At 34.4% G+C, this 22783-nt stretch overlaps 1 protein-coding gene across 11 annotated transcripts in view; it reads left to right on the forward strand.

Annotated features, from left to right (window-relative positions):
- Mctp (multiple C2 domain and transmembrane region protein) overlaps window positions 1-21813 on the forward strand; it is a 245213-nt gene extending 223400 nt beyond the window's left edge. For 9 of the 11 annotated variants that reach the window (XM_087343294.1, XM_087343295.1, XM_087343298.1 and 6 more), the window contains 4 exons: window positions 2948-3037; window positions 5869-5975; window positions 7753-7960; window positions 10148-21813. In XM_087343294.1, coding sequence (XP_087199420.1) covers window positions 2948-3037; window positions 5869-5975; window positions 7753-7960; window positions 10148-10231 — 489 coding nt within the window. In that variant the 3' untranslated portion in view covers window positions 10232-21813. Of the gene's footprint in view, window positions 1-1287; window positions 3039-5868; window positions 5976-7752; window positions 7961-10147 lie in introns of those variants that run through there. The other 2 variants (XM_087343299.1, XM_087343300.1) reach the window with 1 other exon arrangement.
- Window positions 21814-22783: the final 970 nt, after the last annotated feature.

The raw sequence follows: 22783 nt of genomic DNA on the forward strand, positions 1-22783 counted from the left end.
TCAGCAGATTGATATTTATGAGATGACGAGGCATGTAACATGCATGGAACAGATGAAGAACGCAAACAAAGTTGTAATCAGAAAACCTGAAAGGGTGCACTTTAAGGTGTAGTTATAAATAAGTGGATAATAGTAATATTTATTTTAAAATAAATATGAAGTGGGTTTGTTTACTGGATTCATCTGACAGGATAAGGATCATTGTTTACTGTTGTGAACATGGTAAACAACATCAAGGTTCCATAAAATGTAGTGAATTTTATGACTGACCAAGTGACTATTAGCTTCTCAAAAAGCATTATTCTGTATGGACATAATTGTGCTTTCCTGCTTTCAGTTTGTGATTTAAAAAATGAATGGCCGATAGGTGGGGGGAGGGGGGCAGACTACCATAAAGCTTGCCGTCAGTGGAGGGAATTTATGTAGCAACATTTGAAGAAAAGGATTCTGTTTGAGAAAGGCATAAGGAAATTCCATATTCTAAAACTTATATTCACCAGGCACAGGTTTTTTACTATAATAAAAGACTTATTGAAGAAATTTGAAATTCAGTTGAAGACATTTTCTTGCTTTAAGGTAATCTGAATATAAATTTTAAAATTTACTAGATTGGTGTATTATCCTCAATAAAATTCCATTGTAGGTTACATGATGTGTACATGCCAGAAGACCACAGTCAACATTTTCATTACTATACTTATACTATTTATTTCAGTTTATAAGAAAACAATATTATAAAATAATTGTAGTTTATAGACCCAGCAAAATGCTATGCTAAACAGTAGTACATCTTTCTTGATTAAACCCTTCTATTTAGATTTAACAATATGCCAAGTCAAAGTTATATTTTGTTTGTTATTTTTTTCTGTTATCCCTTCATATATAATTAAACTTTTTAATAGCTGAGGCAGACAAAATAGTAGTGTGTTCATGTAATTAGAGCAGCTGGACTATTGACAGCTATTTCTTCTTACTCCATTTTAACATCTAAATGACTTTCTGATATATGAAGACCATCCTGCTTTGCTTCATAAGTTGGTTCACTTATTTCAGTCATACACCTGTTTAAAAAAAAGATTTGACAGTAGAAGTTTAAATATGTACAAAATATATTTCATTTCTCTACATGCATTGTTATGCTAGAAGTTGATGCTCTTGAGGCCACAGTGATCTCCGTGTTCTGTAAGAGAGTCAACATGACCTTTCCAACTTATAATCCTACAATTTATTTTGTTTGCTTTGGCAAAGGAAGATAACCCCACTCTTTGATAGCCCATTTGGTTTCAGGCTGGAGTACTGCATTCACGATTCATTCAAGAAAGTCAGTGACTTCCACTTCATAATGGGCCATGTTTTGAGAAGAAAAATTTTCATTTTATATTACATTTCATTCATTGTACACTGTTTAAACTAGACTTTATGAAACTGAACAAATATGTCATGTACACAAGTTTCATAAAGGGGAAGTATAAAAATAAAATAACTTGTGACTTGAAAGTGTGTCACAGTAAATCATTTGTTTTTATCTGAATTGCCCTTATATATAAAAATAAACTTATAAATGTGAATACAAAAGAAGTCATTGAGAATAAGATGCAAAAGGAATATAAACTGACATTCTCTTCAAATTATTGTCTGATTAAAGAGTTTATATTATGATTGTGAGGTTAGAATCGTGGCAGGAAAATAAATGTGTATGTATTTTCTAACATAATGGATGTCTTTTCTGACCATTAATTAAGTAACAATACAAAAATATGGTGCCAGGAAAACAAAAAGCTATATCATTAAATGAATCTTTTCTTAGTATGATTTAAAGTATTTTATACAAATGAAACTTTTAGGTTACTCTTTGTCATTTGTTTGGTAAAAAGTGCAAAGGTAAAAATTGAAAAAGTCGGCTGGTAACATTGAGACCAGTGGGATTGTCATGTTTAGTGCAATGAATAAGCATTGACACGAGTTTGTCATAATATTCCAAATATTTAACAGTTTTGACACTTGACTGCATAACAAATTCAGCAAAACCCAGTGAACAAATAGCAACTCCAACTTATTATTCTGAAATTCTGTTTATAGAGAGGTGCAGTATAATTATACTGGCATCTTTTCCCTGCACAGGATGAAAACAGAAAAGTTGTTAACTGAGGAGGGGAAGGGGTTCACATTACATGTACATTAGCGATTCCCCTGTACTTTTGGTACAGAATTTTTACAAATGTCAGAGTAATTAAGCTCCATTTCAGTGTTTGCACATCTTTCCTTCTTACTGAATAAACTGAGAACCTAAATATGTTTTTTTTATTTCATTAGTTGTACCTTTTTTATCTTTTGTAGCATCTACATAAAAAAAAAATTAAATTCAATGTGGCTTGCAGCCAGGACAGATTTTTGTTAGAGAATGAATTCTATTCTTCAAGTCACAATAATCTGTTTATAGATGTACGACTCAAACGGAAATGGAAGGGAACGTTCTGTTTGCTTGACGACCATACATTGTGCCAAGAATCATTGATAAGGCATCGCTATTTATGTAGAACAAATTATCATAAATTATTATAAAAACATTGAATGAAAATACTTATTATTACTGAAGGAGAACTCTAAAGGTTTTCCAAATATGAGTCAAGTATAACTCCATAAAACAATAAAATAAACTCGGTTTCTGCCACGAGCCATGAAGTGACAGTTGTGTTTAACTTTATTGGTGAACATACTTTATATATCCTGCCTTTAAAAGATTATTAGACAATGGACAAAGTTCAGAAACTCTGTAATACTAAGAAACAATTTAAATAACTTTTACGCAATTTTGGAAATAATTTACCTTGGTCATGATCAGGTTTCTCAGGATAGTGTTTCTAACATGTTATAAAAGAAAAATTTGTCAGTAAAAATTCGAATTCTCTACGTTTCACATTTTGTACTAATCATTTTGTTTTGACAGGTTTTGTCACTGACAGGTGGCTGGACCATTCATGATGAAGAAGAAGAGCCTCTTGGAGATGAAGATGATGATGAGGAGGATAAAGATAAGGTACACAATACATAGTTCTAACCCTTTAAAGCACAGTGGTAACTGGATGCACCACCTGCTTTAACATTTAATAACTCTGCAGTTTTTCCATAGAATTTACTTAAGGCTTTATTGCAGTTTTCAGAATAAATGATAGTTATTTCCCTGAACAGCATTAGCCATTTAATCTTTATAATTAGGATGCATTGTGTTTTGATTGCGGTAGGATCTGGATTACTAACTGTTATTTAGATTAACTTTGTTCTTAAATAGGTTAACCACTGCTTAAAGTGTCATTTCTGGAGTTATTAATATTGCATGGATCAAGTGATTATTGATTTTTAAGGTATTTAATTATGCTGTTTGAATCTCATATTGATGAGCAGATGAAGATTTGGAAGGAGGCTACGGTGGCCTAATTTAACCTTTTATTGTATGGGACTTTGGGAAGTGTCAATATTTTACTGCAAGACACACAATAAAAAGCCATATTTATACCCAGATAAGTGCTTTGAACTGTACTACAAAGTCAAAAGCTTCTGAAGAATTTCTAAACATATGCATTTGTAAATGTATGGCGTGTCTTCAGGTTATAAATTCAGGTGAAGCTGTGAATATACTGGATGCCCGTAAATTAGCAGATGATCATGAGCGAACATCAACAACCACATGTGGAAAAACTTTAATGTCATGTAACTGTTTTATAGTATGTAAGTTTTTCATTTTTATTTATTCAGTGTTCTGTCTTACGACAGGTTCATTGCTCTGCCCAAACAGAGCTCTCCAGTTTCCCCTATTCTCGGCTTCTCGTTTTAATTCCTGGAACGTCATCTTCTTTCCTTGTTTAAGATCGTCGGTTAGCTGTATCAATCTTCTTCCTAGTCCTCTCTTTCCTTCAACATGGCCTTCGGTGATATCACTCAGTAATCCATTCCTTCTCATAATATGTCCCAGCCAGTTAGCTTTCCTTCGTGTAATCACCTGCAGAATGTTTCTTTGCTAAGTTTTTCATATGAGTTATAAATAAATAGTTATGTTTTTCAAATCACCAGCTAATTTATGGGCACCAGAATTGAATAGACAGTTGTGGACAGCCAACATTAGTGTGGTCCTCCAATTTGGGGGTTGGTTGAGGAGCTAACAACTCCTCACTGTAAAAAATTCAGCATGCCATGAAATGTCATACAAGACCTCAGAATAGGGATAGGTGGCAGGCTTTTGTGAACACAGTAATGAACCTTCAGGTTTTATAAAAGGTAAGAAACTTCTTGATTAGCTGAACTCTTAGCTTCTCAAGGAATACTGTGCTGTGTGAAGTAAGTTAGGTGAGTGCTTTGAGACATGTTTTTGCAAGTAAAAATTTGCATTAAAATATTTGCATCATGTTATAACTCAGTTTTCTGCTTGTGATTGAGTGTCTATACAAGGTAAAACTCAACTATCATAACTTATCCTCCATCCATCAAATGGCTCTACAGCCCATATCAGGCCTTGGCCTCCTGAATTTTCTGTCTGCATGAAGATCTATTATTTGTGGCCATTTTCCAATTTCGACATTGGATCAGACCGGCAGCATCCCGTCTCACAGCACCTTCCCACCTTCCTCTAGGTCTTCCCACCATTCTTGTCCCTTCAGACTTAGCATTTAGGACTTTCTTAAGAGTTCTTGTGCCATCCATCCTTTGAATATGCCCCGCCCATTGCAGTCTTTTTAATTTAATGCACATTACAAGATCAGGGTCTTTATATAGCGCGTATAACTCCTGGTTATATCTTACCCTCCACTGGTCATTGTCTTTAACTGGGCCACAAATCCTTCTTAGTATTTTCCTTGCAAACACTCTCAGGGCATTTTCTGATTTATGGGACAGCACAACTTATCCTCTGTTTTCAATAATGTTTTGCATGTTTATTAATAATAATATTGGTCTTTGCAAAAAGTGGTCTGCTTACAGATAAGAAAGATTGTGTGGGAGGGGTTAAATGCCAGAAAAAGTGGTTAAAGTGGGTACTTCCCAATTACAAGTTACATCTACACCAGTTTGCTCAGCAGGAGAAAGGGGGGGGGGGGAGAGAGAGAAAGATAAATTGGTTTGCTGCAACAGAATTCAGTCTTCAACTGTCACAGTATAGAGAATAATAAATGCAAAACTCATAATACAGACACTTTTGTTTCTGTTGCAAACGTTGAGAAAAATTTATTGATACTGTATAACTATTTTTTTAACATTTGTGTTTACACGTTATTTGTTTATCCCTGTGCCATGAAATTTAATAAGAACAGAATCTTAAATGAGCCTTCTTAGAATAGTGAAAGGCAAAAGGGCTTTACAACTGTTTTGTCTTGCTGACATTTTATGAGGCATTGCAGTGTGTGATTAAGGAAGTCTTAAGAAGTTAAAAAAATTGGTATTATTTGTTTTATTTATCATGTAAAGAACCCTTGAATACTGTAGAAAATGAATCAGTTAGGAGCTTAATAATTTGTACTCTTGAGAGACATCGTGACTCTATACTGAATAGCAACCAATTCCTCTCTTTGTCCAACCACAACTTCACCTCCCTTCACCACCCATTTTCTGATCTATATAAGGGAATTCATCCCCCCCCCCCCCCCAATATCATTTTTAAGTTAAAAACTGTATTATTGACCAAAGAATTACAAAAACTCTGCAGTTTATTCCCAAAAGTTGAATGTTTCATATTAAACTCTAACCATGAAAACCTAAGAACAAGAATTACTTCCATGTTAATTAACTAAGTTGTTTTAAAATAAGTAGAATTTGAGGTTCTTGTGGTAATGAGGATGAAGATGGTAGTCTTCTTTGTTGTAAAATGTCATATGGTTGCAGGAAGAAAAGAAAAGTTTAAAGGAACGCCTTCAAGCCATACAAGAAGTGACGCAAAGTGTTCAAAATTCAATTGGCTTTATTGCATCCCTTGGAGAAAGTATAAAAAAGTAAGTATGTGTCATATTTACAGTATTTTTAGCTTCACTGACATCTTTTGTCTAGCATTTTGTGTGACATATCATGTACACGTTCTTCTTCGATAATAACTTGTTGCTTTCAACAGCTGGCGTATCGTTATTTGATTTAAATCATTATAGAGTATGTGAACTATGCTGAATAAGTTTTATAAGTTGTCAGTAGGCATTACAGAAGTGTTGTAACCTGTGCAGCAGCCGTAGCTTAAAGAAAACACAGGCATCTTAAAATTGAAGCACATTTCTTGGTCTAAATTATTGTAATATTTGTAGATTTATACAGTTCAGCCTTAGTATAAAGAGAATTTATAAAATTTTAAAAAATGCTTATTCTAACAGGTACTTATAATATCCTAAAATTATTGAAATACATAATCTTTGAGCTAGTCTTCTGACTGCTAATAAAATTTGAAGAATAATATGGGCAGGGCAGTATTTTTTTTTTAAGTTAGTATCATGGAGATATGAAAATGATACTTCAATATTATTGGCATCTTTAGTAATAACTAAAGTGAGAAGTTGATGACTCGTGCACTGATCCATATACCATTCCTGACATTGACCGTAATTATGGTAACTGTAATGTCTGCAACTCACATTCAAGAGTTGCTAACTTGTCAGTTAAATTATATCAGTGCGATATTTAACCGTTTGATGATGTAGGACATTTAAAATAAACCTTGCTGTGCTAATAAAAACTATTGTGAAATTTAAAAAAAATGCAAAATTTCAGTTCAGTATGGATCTCACTGTAGCAGAATCTCATATCTCACAATGGGAAGTTTAAAAAATGTAGTGTGAAACATTTTTATACACAAAAGATTAATAAGCTGTCACTCCGGATGATGTGTGAAGCACTTTTATAAAAACAAAATTGAGGTTTACAGTCAAGCACAGAATGTATTTTGTGCACTGAGTAGAAGTAATATGTTTTGACTGCAGTGCTGTGCGGATGCAAAGGAAATTTATAACATCAGACTCAAAGCAGGAAGAAGCTGTTTCTTTCTTCGTCCACGACCATTAAGTGTGTACTAATAAGCGAACAAATAATGCTTCAGATAGGCACATAAATATACTAGGAGCAAGGATAAGGCCTTATCTGTGACACTACTTTATTAGTCTGAATGGCAGTAGTGATATTTGTGCAAGAATGGGTTAAGTGAGATTCTGTGTAGGTTAGTACAGTGGACACAAAATAATTAATTCTGAGATTGGATGACCATTACAAATACACGAGGCGGGGGCACAAAGCAATAGCATGTATGGACAGATATCCCAGTCCATCCTTGTATACTACTGTGAAATTATTATATTTTGACTGTAGAAGTAGTGTGTGTGTTAAGGTGTGTGCCTGTATTGTAAGTTTTTCATAGTTCCTTTAGGTAACAGAATACAGTATATTGTAAAAGTCAGTATTAAAATGCCACTGATTGTGTCAAAGTTACAAGGGGAAATAATTGTTTTCAGTTACACTATACATGCTCGGAATCTTTGACATGCTCCCCTCCGTGCCCTTTCCAGCTTCCCTTCCCCTCTTAATGTGTTGGAGCCCAAGATCAGAATTATTTTGCATCTGCTGTATCTCTTACTGAGGCCAGCATCAAATATAAACTGGGCTGTGACGATACTCGTACTTAGGAAACTGTTGTTTTTGGAGTGACAAACATTGTATATGTGTTGGTCACTGTGATTGAACTTCATTTAATATGAATTACCCCTGTAACAGTGAAAGGTCTGTTTTTCTTCGCAGTACATTCAACTTCACCGTGCCGTACCTCAGCACTTTGGCAATCCTCATGCTGATAGCTGGGGCTGTTGTGCTGTATCTGGTGTCTGTCCGTTACCTCATCATGGCATGGGGGGTGAACAAGTTTGCTCGCAAACTTATTCGCCCACACACTGTCCCCAATAATGAAATACTGGATCTTCTCTCCAGGGTACCAGATGATGAAGATTTGGTATGTGTAAATTTATAATGTATATTTATGAACGATTGACTGTTATGAAAATGTAACATCACTCCTATGTTCAACTTAAATTATATAAGAACAATTTTGTTTACAACTTCTTATTGTTTGTTATCTTTATTTTAATTCTGTGCTATCCACCTTCCAAAAATAAATGTGTAAAAAACACTACTTTTTATGGACATGAAACTGATCTCTCCCTCAGAGATGAAGAAAGTGACGCAGATGAAGGATAACAAACTGTTTAGAAGAAATTTTGTTCCAAGAGGAGTTAAACAGGCAATGAAGAAAATGATATAATAGCTCTTCACGTAGGGAAACTAAATGATAAAAGGTGACTTAGAAGACCATGGTTTATAAAGTATTGGAAATCAGCTTTATGTAGCTGTTCATTGACTTGCCATCACCGGATGCCACTTCTGCCAGTCTTAACACTTCACATGCTTCTGTTCGTGTGCTAGTCATGGTTGGCGGAGTGCCTTCTTTCTGCAGCTTCCTTGGTTATCCTCTTCACTGATTATCTTATGAAATCCAATTCTGCTCTCTTCTTCTGTTCATGTTACCATTCCAGTTCTTTCCATTCCATTGTATTGCTTCTTCATCAGCCATTCTTCTTATCATGTCATTTCATATTTTATCCATTCTTAACAAAATTGTGTTGATGTAAGTTCTGTGATGGACCTCCAATGCATTGATACTTGGTTTTGTCAATGTTAATGTTAAGCCCCCATTTCATGTATTCAAGGTCTTCTGTATTCTGTGCTGTTAACACCTGGTCATTGGAAAATTGTAGCATGTATAAGTTTTTGTTATTCACTTCCATTCCCACAACATTTCCTATTCCATTTTCTTAAAGCTTGTTCTTTGTAGATTTTAAATAATGCATTTGTTGCATTGAAATCCTTGTGATAGGTATTTTCCTATTTGCACTTTTGATATTGAGTTGTTATATAGTTCTTTAATTGCTATGACAACGGTATGATTAATGCCATATTCTTGTAGTGTCGGCCACAGTTTGGCGGTAGGTATGTTATATGTTTTTGCTAAATCTATGAAAAGCAGATGTAGTTCTCTTGCTGCTTGTCTCTTAAATTATCTGTGGTTGACTGCCCCACTGTTCTGCTTCATTCCTTTTGTATTCTTCTTCTATTTTGTCCCTTATTATTCTGCCAAAGAGTCTGTTAACTGTTGATGTCACTGTTATTCCACTGTAGTTCTTGCATTTCTGCTGGTCTACCTTTTTATATACCGAGAATATCCATCCAGTCTTCCATTCTTGAGGTATCTGCTCTCCATTTACGTATTTAGTAAACATTTTAGTTATTATTCTAAATAGTCTTTGAGTTACATTCTTTATCAGCTCCACACTAATTCCCTCTGGACCTGCGGCTTTCCCAACTTTTAGTGATTTTATGTTTTTTTATTATTGTGTCTATTTTGAGTTTTATATATTCTCCTTCAATTATTATTATGTTCTGTTCTCTTTTTTTAAATTCTGTCCGGTGTTCAATGGGGAGATTTTTGTAGTATTCATCCTATCTTGATACTGGGATGTTACTACAAAATACCACCATATAAAGGTGCTGTGTATAAGAACTGAAATTAATAAAGATGAAGATGTATAAAGGAAATCCACCACAGGTGGTGTCTGATGACAAACATGTCAAATTATTGGTAGGAATGAAAGAATTCAGGATAATACCCACAAAATTCTAGCTGCTGTGAGTTAACTCAGGGCAGCATTTTAAACCAAAGTTAATTTAGGATAACAGGGAAAATGGTTAACTAAAGCTACAATCCGATGTTGCACTGATCATTTTTTGTTACTGGGAATTACATGAGCATGTGAATAAGTTTTGACTCTTGGTGAAAGATCCTGTGTTACTTCATTGCAGGATGATTGTTCACGTTGTGATTTTTTCTTAGGTTATTTAACAGTGCTGTTTGAGACGTCAGTAATGTTGAATGTTGAGCAGAAAAGTATTTGGAAAGTGGTAGTCATTGCCTATTTGAGGGTACCAATACCATTTTAACATTTGACTGTATATAATACCTCGGTCAGGAAAACCAGTAACGCTGTCAAGACTGGGTTCCTCCCAGATACAAGTTCCTGCTACACCAACCTGCTTATTGGTCATTTGTGTGAATCACTTTTGATAGATTGTATTTATTTTTCAGTTAGCCTTCAGAGAACTGAAACCTCACCCAACAACAGACGTTGATCGAAGGCGTGACCAGAAGAAAAAACACAAAATGTCCTAGTGAAGGGGGACATAGTCTTTAAGAATTGATTTGAGGTAGCTGAAGATCAGTTGAGAAGCTACAAGCTGTCTGCGAGGTGGTAACAGTGAAGTCTAGTGGTCGAGCACCGTGTTGCTCACAAAAGTGGTTCAACAGTCTGTCAAGGAAAATGTTGCTTCCCTTCTAGTCATCACGTGGAGAAAGTTCTGTTTCCTGAATTAAACAGGTTTGACCATTATCTTGTATACTTTCCAGTGGGATAGTTGAGTCCATGATTTTATATTGTTGACATATGAGTAGAACCAAAGTGCATGTTGGTAAGTTCAGATTAAGTTACACCAGCATTTGTTGTCTTTCTTAAATGAGAATGCAGAAAAGATATCCTGCTGTAAAAATCAGAGTAATGTGTTAATATATGACTGCATGATGATCTCTGTATTATAAATAATTATGTCTCTTGTACAGTAAGTGGGAGGGCCATGCTTACTGTTTTTTTGGTGGATGACATTGTTGATTTCTGTACTTCCATTTCTATAACTTGTTAAATATGTACAGGAAAAACACTGTTATCCTACTTTACTTCTTTGAGTGTATTTTAACCTTAAATCTGATGTATGTACTTAAGTCTAGCAATGGTGCTGAGCAGTATTTTGTAAGCTCGTTGTTTTATATCTTGAGTCTTCTTATTGATGAAAATTATTCTTCCTATCTTACGGTATTGCTGTGTTCTCTCCCCGTGGTAAAAAATTTCATCATGATTTAAAAGCAGTACATTATGCATATACAGTATCAAGAGTTTCCCCATATTGAAGATTGCTGTCTTCTGGGTTGTTGCGCCATGTAGTCTGGTAGATGTCCGCCAACGTTTCAGAGGGTCATGCTGGCGCAACAACCCAGAAGACAGCAATCTTCAGACTCACCGCTGGGAAAACCTCAAATCTTACATTTCCCCATTTTATTAAAACATATGACATTTCATAATATAAAAATTCTTGTACTCAAACTTTGATGTGCACAATTTTGCACAATACGCATTCAGAGTAACATGAATGCGTGGCTCTGCAGTCAAACAACTGAAGCAGAAAACTGTGAACACCATTTTCTCTTATTGTTAAATATTCAGAGAAATTTGCTATCTGTAGTTCTTATGTGTCTTCCTATCTCATCGATGTTCACGAGAAGTCCTCAGTCATCACTATACATGAAAATCTTAACTGTGTGCGCATGTGTGTGAATGTTTGTGTATGGGCATGCACTGTCCTGAAACTCCTACATTTGAAGTTTATTTTTATACATGAAATATTTGTTCTAATTTCTGTAAGTAAATTTAAATTTTTAGGATATAAGGAAGATTAGAAGATGGAACAGAGGCAGGCATTTGACTCAGTGGAGGATGAAGCAAGCAAATCCCTTTGTAAATTAATTTGTCTAGGTGTCAGTAAATTGTAACATGGCATAAGTTTTAAATTTTGTGATGGCTCATGATCTATAGAAATGAATATACTATGTGTGTGGAAGGTGTTGCTTTTACCCGTTTAAGATGAAGATTCGCTAGCATTTATACATTCATAAATTAGAAGAATCTTCTCATCACAAGGGTTTACTCAGGTACTTCTTGCATTTAAGATAATTGAAGATGAGTAGTTAGTATATGTTGCTCTCAAAAATAATTAATGTTATAATTTTAAACATTTTATTTTGTGACATAAAGAAAAGAGAAAGTTTATTATTCATTGTACATAGTTACGCAACATTACAATGGGTATGAGTTTAATGCTACTATTGTAATAAATTAAAATTTGATAGCCCTGTTTATTTTTACTGTATATAATTGTATGTCACATGTATGGTACCAAATATGAATCTGAAGGTTTATTTCTTATTACCAGCTGCAATAATTGTAATTTTGGTTTTGTGAGTAATGTACAGGTCTCTACCAGACAAATCAGACTGTCCCTACAGTAGTGCAGTAATTGGCTTAGTTTCAGTTATCCACTTTTTCCTGCCATTTATGTTGGTATTTTCTCTTCGTAACTTGCTAAGATTTTTACTTCATATTTTTGTAGAATTAGATGGCCAGCATGCTCTTCACTTCCATACATCTGCGTGGCTCCATTTCCTGACATCCAGTTTGTCACGTGGTTTTGTACACAAATTTCAACATTGACAACATCCTAATTTGCAAAATAAATATTCTGATACTTTTCTTCTCGTAGATCTGTAAATAATTCTGTATAATAATCAGTGCTAATGAAAATATGTTATAAATATTGGGCAAAATCCTAAAGGGGGTGGAGACTGCATTTAAAAAAAGTTAATATGGTGACATGAAAATAATTATGTCGTAGCAAAACAATCTTCAGTAGCCAGTGTTTATTTTGGTGATAAAAGTTATAATATTTGATCACTGTGTAATCTGTCAACATAAAACTTTATATTTAGAAATATTAGTACATAAACAACTTGTGAAGATTGAATATGATTTGAGAAATTCAGTGATATACAACAGGGAAAATATTATAAAAACAGATGAGGGTACAGTGATTATATTGTTTGTCTTATGGTTATGGTTAGGGTTAATAATGCCTAGCTACTGTGCTGGAAGCTGTACCCATTACATATTAAATAGAAGTATGCTTACAATCTTTGTGTCCGTGTTCCAGGATCAAAAATAAGAAAAATGTTCCTATTAACATGGGTTCGCAAATGCTTCTTTTTCGAAATAATAGCCAAAAATAATTTTTAATGTATGCCTTTATTACCAGGTATGCGGACAGGGATGTTTCATTGTAACAGATGCTCAAAGGTTACTCCTCCATTCTCCACACATGCACAAGCACGACGTACACAAGACTGACGAATTCGTTGGTACACACCACGGTTACTTCGAATCATCTGGAATGCAATCTGCACACGTTCGTATCATTGTTTATGGGTGTTGCATAAACGACGGACTTCAAATGACCCCACAGATAAAAGACCAATGGAATCAGGTCCGGTGACCTCGGTGGCCATGCTACTGGGCCACCACGTCCAATCCATCGCTGAGGGTACTGTTCATTGAGATGGTCTCTGACGCGGCGGGAGAAGTGTGCTGGGGCTCTGTCGTGCATAAACCACATTTGTCTTCTTGTATTCAGTGGTACAACTTCAAGGATACATGGCAAGTGTCTTCTTAAGAATCGTCGATATGAAGGTCATCTTAGACATAATGGAAGCATGTGTAGAACAATAAGCATGTCGCCAACAATTCCTGCCCAAACGTTAATTGAAAATCTTTACTGGAATCTGGATTCACTTTGACATAACGTCATTCATTGAAACTTATTTTTGCTATTATTTCGAAAATGAAACATTTGCGACCCCATGTTCATGGGAACATTTTTTCTTATTTTTGATCCTGGAACTCGCACACGAAGTATGTAAATACTTCTGACTCATCCTGTATAAAAATGAAATTTTAACAAGACACATCATTCAACAAAATAATTAATTTCTTGTTCTCCTTCAAGGGTAATGTATGTGTATTCATAGCTAATTTTTTTAAAGTTTCATCAGCCTTATTTTCAATTATAGACAATGATTTTATACTATTTGCCACCTCGTTTATGGATTGTATTTCTTCTCCCATTAAGGGTACACAGCAAAATGTTACTACTACATATAGGGTTTTAATATTATTATTTGGTTTTCAGGAAACCATTGTTATGGTGTTTTACTGCACAATAAAGTCTTCTTGGGTGATCAGCCATGTAAAAATAGAGTTACACAATCTGATATTTTGGAGAGACTCTGTCTTCATCATCAGGGTAAATGTGATGAATGGCATGACTGCCTGTTATATTTGTACATTTGATGGTATTTTACTGTACTTCAGCTCTGTGATATGCATTTGTTTGCGTAGGCTAACAGATTGTTCTAGGTGCATAGGGAAAGAAGTTCAGTACAGAGCTTCTGAATTACAAAATATCATCAAGAGATTTTCAAATTAAAATTTGTTGAATTTAGTTGGCTTCATTATTTTGTTCTGCAAAGTGTGTTTCTTTTTTCCTGAAATATTTTATTTATGATATATTATAATCAGTTACATATTAAAATTGCACCCATTTAGGAAAAAGATAAATTTGACTTAATTAATTAAAATTGGTGCAGAAATTTATGTGACATTATTTAATTAATACAGGGCACATTTTTCAGTTCTCTTTTAAATGTTTGTGCTCCTTTGTAGTCCATGTCTTAGGTGGGTGCTTGCCTTGTTTATTTATTTATAATTTTAAAGATAATCATGAAAAATATGTCTAAAATTAATTGAAGATATGATACCAGTTTCAATTAAAGATATCCAGACTTGTGGACCTTGTTCTTGGTACTGTGTAGAAAAGTTAAAAACAACTTTAAGTCCATATATCTCACCTCGCTCAAGACAATTCTACGGCCAGTCATGGACACCCCAGGTCTGAGGACCGTGGAAATCTGCAGGATCATGTTTAAATATGGAACCGATTGGGTCACATGACAGAACACAAGAGAGAGTTCTGGCTTTATCGCCCTAAAATTTTACAGTGGCTGAACACCACAATGTTGGTGTAACAGTTTCACTACACCAGCAGAATTATTTGTGAAACTGTTGAAATTTACCTGTGTGAGAGCTTCATAGGGAAGGAGTTTATTAACTCTGTACAGCTGCAGATACCATCTTCTGATCCGTATTCTGAAGAAACAGCAAGCTCAACCTGTGATTCTGTTTCTTTGCCTTGTATCTCCCGCCTCACTGTGGTTAAACCTAGTTCTTTCTGGGGCCATCCAAGAATCAACCTTTATTCCACACATCCTTTTCTATTCTATGAGATGGATGACTGGGGTTCAATTCCCAGCGGCGGTAAAATACTTTCCTCTTAGCGTTCACATTAAGACTGGCTCTGGGGCCCACCTAGCCTCCTATCCGATGGATAACGAGCCCATCCCCTGGTGGTAAGGTCGCCAGAACATAAAACTAAACACTCATCTCCATCTAGTGTTGAGGTTGAGAAACTGGAGCCATACTTCCACTACTCCATAGATGTTCATGTTATGGTGCTTAACAGGTTCTGTCACTTTCAAATTGTTATTCCTCAGTAAGTCAAATGGAATAGTTCCAACCAAATGTCATAGTCAATTGGTTTCATTTTCAAATGGTCCCAGTTTTAAATCTTTATCCAGAACCCAGCTGTCATGTCACCTTTTTGTGGTTTCTTTGGTCCATCCAGGCAGTTGCCAGAATAGTACTTCAAATTAGTATGACTGCTTCTGTCCACACTCTTTGAAGTTCATTATTTACTACCTCTACCATTGAATGCTACTATAATCTGACCTATTGACAGTGTCATTAAATAAACTAAAGTAAATAAGAACTGTTTCCATTGCTGTGTAGCCACATATTGTATCAGCAAGGGCCATTGAACAATCATCTGCTGTGACGATGGGGAGTGTGTCTCCAAAATGTAAGCAGTAGCTTAGTTCTGCACAGTGCCATCACCCAGAAACAGGATCCACATTGCTGTAAAACCATCATGAAAGTCTGAAATATTCCAGATACAGGAATGTAAATTATTAATATTTTAGTATAATGCACATATTAAATTGTAAATATAACTCTAGTCTCTGAGTCAGAATGGTTCTTACCAAATTCTTCTTTGACTGACTAACTAACTAGATGGCTTAGGGAACCTCAAAGTTCTTCGCTGAATTAACCAAAGCCTTTCACAGGTCCCTGTGCTGGGCATTCCTCTGCGACAGAATGATGTACTGATATCTTAATAAAAGCGTCTCTGGCAGAAGCCCAGCATTATGGAGACCTTGCTTCCATGATGGAGGCTGGATGAGGTGTGGCTTGTTGCCCAAGAGGATTTTATCAAGTTCAGTCACAGTGAAAGCTTCTAACCATATATTGTATATCTTACTTGTGGAAGAAAAGCCCCTAAAGATATATAGGTTATGTAGTGTACTTGTAACTTTTAAGTTTTTGCTAGTGTAGTATATTGACAAGTGTGAACAACCAGAGCTGTAATTGTAGATCTCAGCCTATCAGAACATTGTTGTTAATTTTATCCTGCTTTGTGTTATGGAGGGAGCACTTTAAATTGCATTCTTACGATTTTAAGGATCAAAATGCACGTGTTTTATATATTTTCCCTTCTATTATGTTGAAATATTATAATGTGAAAGCCCAAAACCAAATTTCTGCAACAGTGACAAAGTGGTCTTTGTTATTTTTGTTTTTGTAGCAAAGCATGTAACATTTATTTAAAATCAGTCAGCTGTAAGAATGAGATTTCTTTACTAAAAAGAGTCAGTGTCCACTCATACCCATGCCATTTGTTAATTTATTTTATTCACTATCACAGGTATCAAACCATGGAAAATTGACCAAATTCCAAATACGTCATGACCTCAAATCTAATGACATAGTTTACTTAACATACTTCTCCTAATTCCCACATTTGTATGAGGTGTTACTAATTATAAAGTTACAAAGATGTTTGCACAAATATTTGAAGTTTAAATTTTGTGATCCTGATTTTGGACCATGAATATTTTGTCTTGGTACCTTACTGCGCTGATCTGAGTATGATATGGGGAAGCCCAAGATTAATTAATTTTCTGCAGTAAGTAACGTGATGATACATGAAGGATATTGAGAGGAAAGTGAACTTATAAGAGCAAGGATTCATAAAAGTCAAAGTCAAAGTAGTATCAGTGATAAACAATATTTTACTTCTTCCTCATTTGTCTTTATGTTTCATCTTTGTGATTGCCTATGGACTGGTCAACTGGGGTTCAGTACCAGGTACAGGCAGAGTGAGGTCCACCACCTTCTATCCCCAGCAGGAAGCTGAACACTTCCCCCCCAAGCACGGACTTAAACACAAGGACAGCTTTAGCTTGTATGCGCTTTTTTCTGCCTCAACTATACAATTTACATATAACATTATACACTATTACCTGACTTTGCATGTATAATGTGTTGGTAACTTGGATGTTTTGTTACTGCATTGGAATACCTTGTAAATACAACTTTTATAATTGCCTTAACTCTTTAAAGCCAAAGCTCATCTAAAAATAGTCTGTCACAGAAAAAATTCACACACCACACTTTGTTCTTTACCATTACAAAAATTAGCTAGTTAATGTTGTTTGGGGAAGTAATTCTTGTTTATGATGAAAATCATATGAAACCCTTAAATACAGAATGCAGTATTGCTGATTGTTAAAGCAGATGGTACTGTACGTATAGTTACAGTTTGGCTTTGAGGGGTTAATATTCTTTTCCTTCAGAAATTGTCTTACATAAGTCCAGGTTAATCACTAAAGAAAGAAACAAAAAAGAACTTTTGTTCACATCTTAAAAGTATACTGACATCAGGTTGGCTGCTTGCATTGTCCTTCACTGTTTCATGCGCCATTTGAGTGCTTAATTTGCAAGTTTCAGGAATTGCGTTAAAGCCTATGTACAGTAAATTTTTTAAAAAAGTACGTTTTTGCTTATTTTCACTTACTGCAATGAGTTAATTTTTATGCTGTTTATTTTCAGAATATTGTATTGAACACACAAGTTAGTATTTTACTAAATGGGCACACTGATGAAAGAATACATATTCTTATTGGAGCCTCAAGTAACATATATTAGAATCCTCATGTGTTATTGTTTGCTGTCTTCCAAGATTTTGATAATATGCTGTATTTGTCTAGTGGTGGTAATGGTCTTAATTGTAGTCTGGATTTGTTGACACCAAAATTGCAGTAATCTTAAAACCTTGCATACCGTGCAGTGTATTGATATATAAAATCATGCCACTGATGATGACCTCTTGAGGTCGAAACGCATTTGAAACTAAGTGTCTTTTCAAAGTATAAACAGTTTTTGTTTGTATGCATGATTTTATATAAAATTGCAGTAGCATTCATTCCATTGAAATTTAAATATGGCTTGGCTTTGCAAATGCACATCTAGAATTGTAATGTAGGTTATGTTCTACCCTTACAAGTAAGAATACGTAACAGTCATATACAGAAATATTCTCACTCTTGTGTAAAACTAAAAATACTTTCAGAGTGAGATTAAGAGGATGTAAGAGCTTTAAACAACAGAAACTTTCATACTGGACAGTGAAAATAATCTTAGAATTACTTTATCAGATAAAATTCTAGATGATTTCAAATGTCAAACCTTGTTACCTGAAGCATCCATATTTTGTACCAGAATAAGATTTTAGGTTTTTTGTGTACTTACTTCAAAGAAATTGGAGGTGAGACAGATCTCATGCTTCTAATTCTTGTTATATAGATTCCAAATCACTTGCAAATTAAGACTTGCGTTGGTTAGAAAATTGTTAAATTTTATTTTATTTTGCACATTCTATTCTTGTTTTCTGTGTGATGCAGTATTTTAATATTGTGATATATTTAAATAAAAAGTAAATGTTGATGATCATGTTTATGTGAGTGTGGACAAGGTTGTGCTTGCAGAATGTTTACTGTATGATAATTGTTTAAAACTAAGTTACTGTTATTTGCATACAGTTTGAATATTGGTAGATTTTATAGCATTCAATTCAGTTGGACCTTCATTCTCTGAAGCATCTGTAGAATTTTCATATTGAAGTCGTGCATGATGCCATCTCTCATGCTGACAGGGTTGAAGTGTGTTACATTGTCTGCATGGAGATGAGAAGTTGCAGTGTTTGTGTCTTGAATCACTTAACAGAATTTTACATAAATACAGCAGCCCAGTAGTTCTCAGCCTTTTGGTTCTTGCATCTTTCTCTCTCTCTCTCTCTCTCTCTTTTCCATGCTAGTATTAGAATAGAGAACTAAAATGTATAACAATACATTTATTTTTAAAATCATACATTACTTGGTTCTACTAATGCTGGGTTTTTTCATTAATATTTTCATATTTTTCACTGTTACATTTTCTTATAACAAATCTGCCCATTTTTAGGGGCACTGTTTATATTAATTCTTTCTTAAATGAATATTGTTTTCAACAAAGGACATTACACCCAACACAACTCGTGTAAGAATTAAGCAACATATAACCTTCGGTACACAAATGTAGATATTTACTGTTCATGACAAACTCTGCGAACAAATGGAGTCAGTACAAATTAATCTGTCATAAGGAAAGGGGTGAGGTACCTACATAACCACTGTTGGAACATACCACCAACAGTAACTGCTACTAACATTGTCACTTATTTCTGTTTCCAAGTTTCAAATAAAGTTAACTGTTATGCTTTAAGTAACTATTAAAATATATTCAATTATGGATGAGAATGTGATAACAGTTATTTGATTTTTAATTTGTATGTTTAATTTCATATAATAAGCTTTCTATTTAAACCAGTTGAGAACCACTGCATTAGCCTATTACAAATTATTGTAAGGCTGCAGTTTACACATTTACCCGTCCCCATACAGTTTGCTTTCTTGTACATAATGTGCATTAAATAAAAGACATATATGTTTGTTTTCTATAAAATAATATAGAAACTGTGTTTACATTTATGTCATTGCTGTTTGTATAAATGGAATCTGTTAAATGGCTCTAATGAATCTAATTAGAGAAAATTGCCATTTTTCAACTAGGCCTACATTTGACTGTGTGATGAATTTCTAAATCTGAACCATTGTATATAACCTAAACAAATATATGGATGGCTTGTATGTTGGCCTTTCAAAGAGTGAACTAACAAGAGATTTGAAACCATATTTTGCATGTAGAATAGGATTTGTTGATCCTACAGCAGTGAGGTTTATATAAAAATAAATAGTTCAAATTGTATATAGTAATATAATGAAAGAACCACAATTTTATGTTATCCTCACAACTTTATATACAAACATATACATGAGATAATAGAATTCTAATATCATTCTAACATTTTTTGACAGTGGTGTGTTAGCATTATGATGATATTGTGGTTAGACATTATCCATTGTCTGTTGTTTAAATAAATATAGAAATTAAATTCTAAAATTTTTTTGTTTTGGAGATTAGCTCTGTTTCTGTCCTGAGACAAGGATACATCTGTAGAATTTGAGGTTTTCACGGCAGTGAGTCTGAAGATGTTTGTCTTCTGGGTTGTTGCGCTGTGTAGTCTGTTTGAAGTTTACTGATATTTCAGAGGTCCTTGCTGCCTCCATCATCGGTAAACTTCTACCAGACTGATCGCCCTCATGATGGAGGCAGCAAGGACCTCTGAAATGTCAGTGAACTTCTACCAAACTATAAAGCGCAACAACCCAGAAGACAGACATCTTCAAGGATATATTTGTTAGATAAATGTAATAAATTATATAGTTTTAATGTTATTATCAGTTTAAACAAAGACAATGGATAATGTCCAACCAGAATATCATAATAGTGGTTTTCTAGCCATGACAGATGACATAGAGAGTAAAACATATGAAGCTTAGGCTGTAACAGGAAGAGGGATTCTCTGTGCCAGCAAATGGTTTTCTAAACTTGTCCTATGCCAACAAGCATGACATCTAGGGCAGTAGACTCTTCTGAGGGCCTAATCTGCAAACAATTATATTTTATTTCTTAATATTAATAAGAAATCCCCTTCCAGTAATATTGCTGAGTTGTTGACATTCTTCCTTTATGGTTCTACTGCCTATGTTAAAGTTATAATATGTGAACGTAACACAAGAAATGTTGGTCCAACTGAATTTTGAATTTAAAAGTGTTTATGTTGCCTCTTTGACTATATATTTATGGTAATGTTGGATTGGAGTTTGTTGGTGTTTAGCAGAGTGAATTCAACATTCCCATAGGTGTGTTTCTACCTCTCTGTTCTTACACGACTTCCTTGCAGTGGCGTGGCTGCTACAGTCTCCTTCCTGTCTTAGTTTTGTAAGTGTATTTTGGTAGGTAGCATTGTCTGTATTATTGTAATGCTGCTGAACAATCTCTGAAGGAGTTGTCAGGGGCAAAGTGAATTGCAGTGCCTGCAAGTTTGTCTTTGTAGCCTTTTGCCATATTATTTGTCAGGCAGTTGGGGAAACCATACCAGGGAATTTACATCTTTAGAAGACAGCTAAGTCCATTGAGTTCATATTGCAATAGTACAGCACATATGTTTTCCAGATTACCGAGTTTTATGCAATTTTGAATTAGTGCAGTTTTATTCATAAATGTAAATTTTGTAGTTTGTGGTGACAGTCAATTTTCAGTATACTGATGCTTAACCGCACATAAATCAGTCCATCTCTTTCATTGGCGGTATACTGGAATTGAACTTCTATTTTTATTCACATAAGGTCGAAAAGTGTTGGCTGAATTTTCTGAAACACACACTGTTTTATCTGTATGTTGCATCATTTTGTAATTTACAGTTTTGTGACAAAAATTATGTTCAAAATTTCAGATAGTGTGAACTTCCATTCAAAACCTGATAGGCTATCCTTAGAATGAAGTGGTATCATTAGATTCTGAATAACAATTTGTAGTTAGCTTTGCCAGTGATGGCATATTTGAATCTTGTAAATTTTAAAGAGCTATTTTTATTGAAGAAAAATCCATAAAGAAAATATATTTGTGTGCTACTTTTTTCAAAGTTTGACTTTATTATTACTGTTTATCTAGCAATACAATCCATTTTACAAGTTGAAGTTTACTCATGATAATTTCATGTATCATTTTGAATATTGGCATTAATAGTTAAGCACACTTCTGGGTTTAGCCTTTAAATCCTTATTTAAATTAGTTTTGGATTTAACCCTTTAAAGTTCAGTGGTAACTATATGTACCATCTGCTTTAACAATCAATAATTCTGCATTTTATATTTGTGAGTTCCATATGATTCTCATTATAAACAAGGATTATTTCATGAACACATTTATTGCCATGAAGGTCACTGGTGGGTCACAGGAATATATCATTAGAGTGAAATAATGCATTTTAAACACAACTGGGACAGACTGCCAGTGGAGGGAGCCACCAGTATCACATGGTTCATAGTGGTAAGAGTTGTTAATTTTTTTTGTGTTGCCAGTAGGTCATGGAACAAAATTTATGCCTGGCAGAAATCACTTGGGGGACCAGCATGTTAAAATAGCACTAACCAGTTGATCTTAGTCAGGGAGAAGTGTTGGTTTCTTTGAGGTGTGGACAAAATTCTGAAATATTATGTACATTAACTTCAGCTTTAAATGGGTTAACTACCTTTAATGTTTTTCTTTAACTTATTTAATACATTTTTCATTATATATAAAGAATGGTATATCCATTCAGTGGAAAAGCTACACGAACTTTGCAAAACAATATTAATTGACTATGGAGCAGAGTTCCTGAGAAACTACTAGTTACTCAGTCAAGAAACTTCCAAACTTTTATGACACCCAAAGTTTTATTACTGTGTTTACAAAGGCTTGAAACTGATCCTCTCCTAGCCACTCCTTAATATCCATCTTAACATTATCCTCCCACATGTGCCTAGACCTCCAAAGTGATATCTTTCCTTCAGGGATGAACCATAATTTTGTGTGCAATTCTCATTTTTTCCAATGCATGGTTTATCCCATCC

The sequence above is a fragment of the Zootermopsis nevadensis genome, unplaced genomic scaffold (assembly GCF_977971745.1).
Source record: "Zootermopsis nevadensis isolate Lab colony 2312 unplaced genomic scaffold, Znev_1.0 Znev_ptg000005l, whole genome shotgun sequence".
Taxonomy (NCBI): Eukaryota; Metazoa; Arthropoda; class Insecta; order Blattodea; family Termopsidae; genus Zootermopsis; species Zootermopsis nevadensis.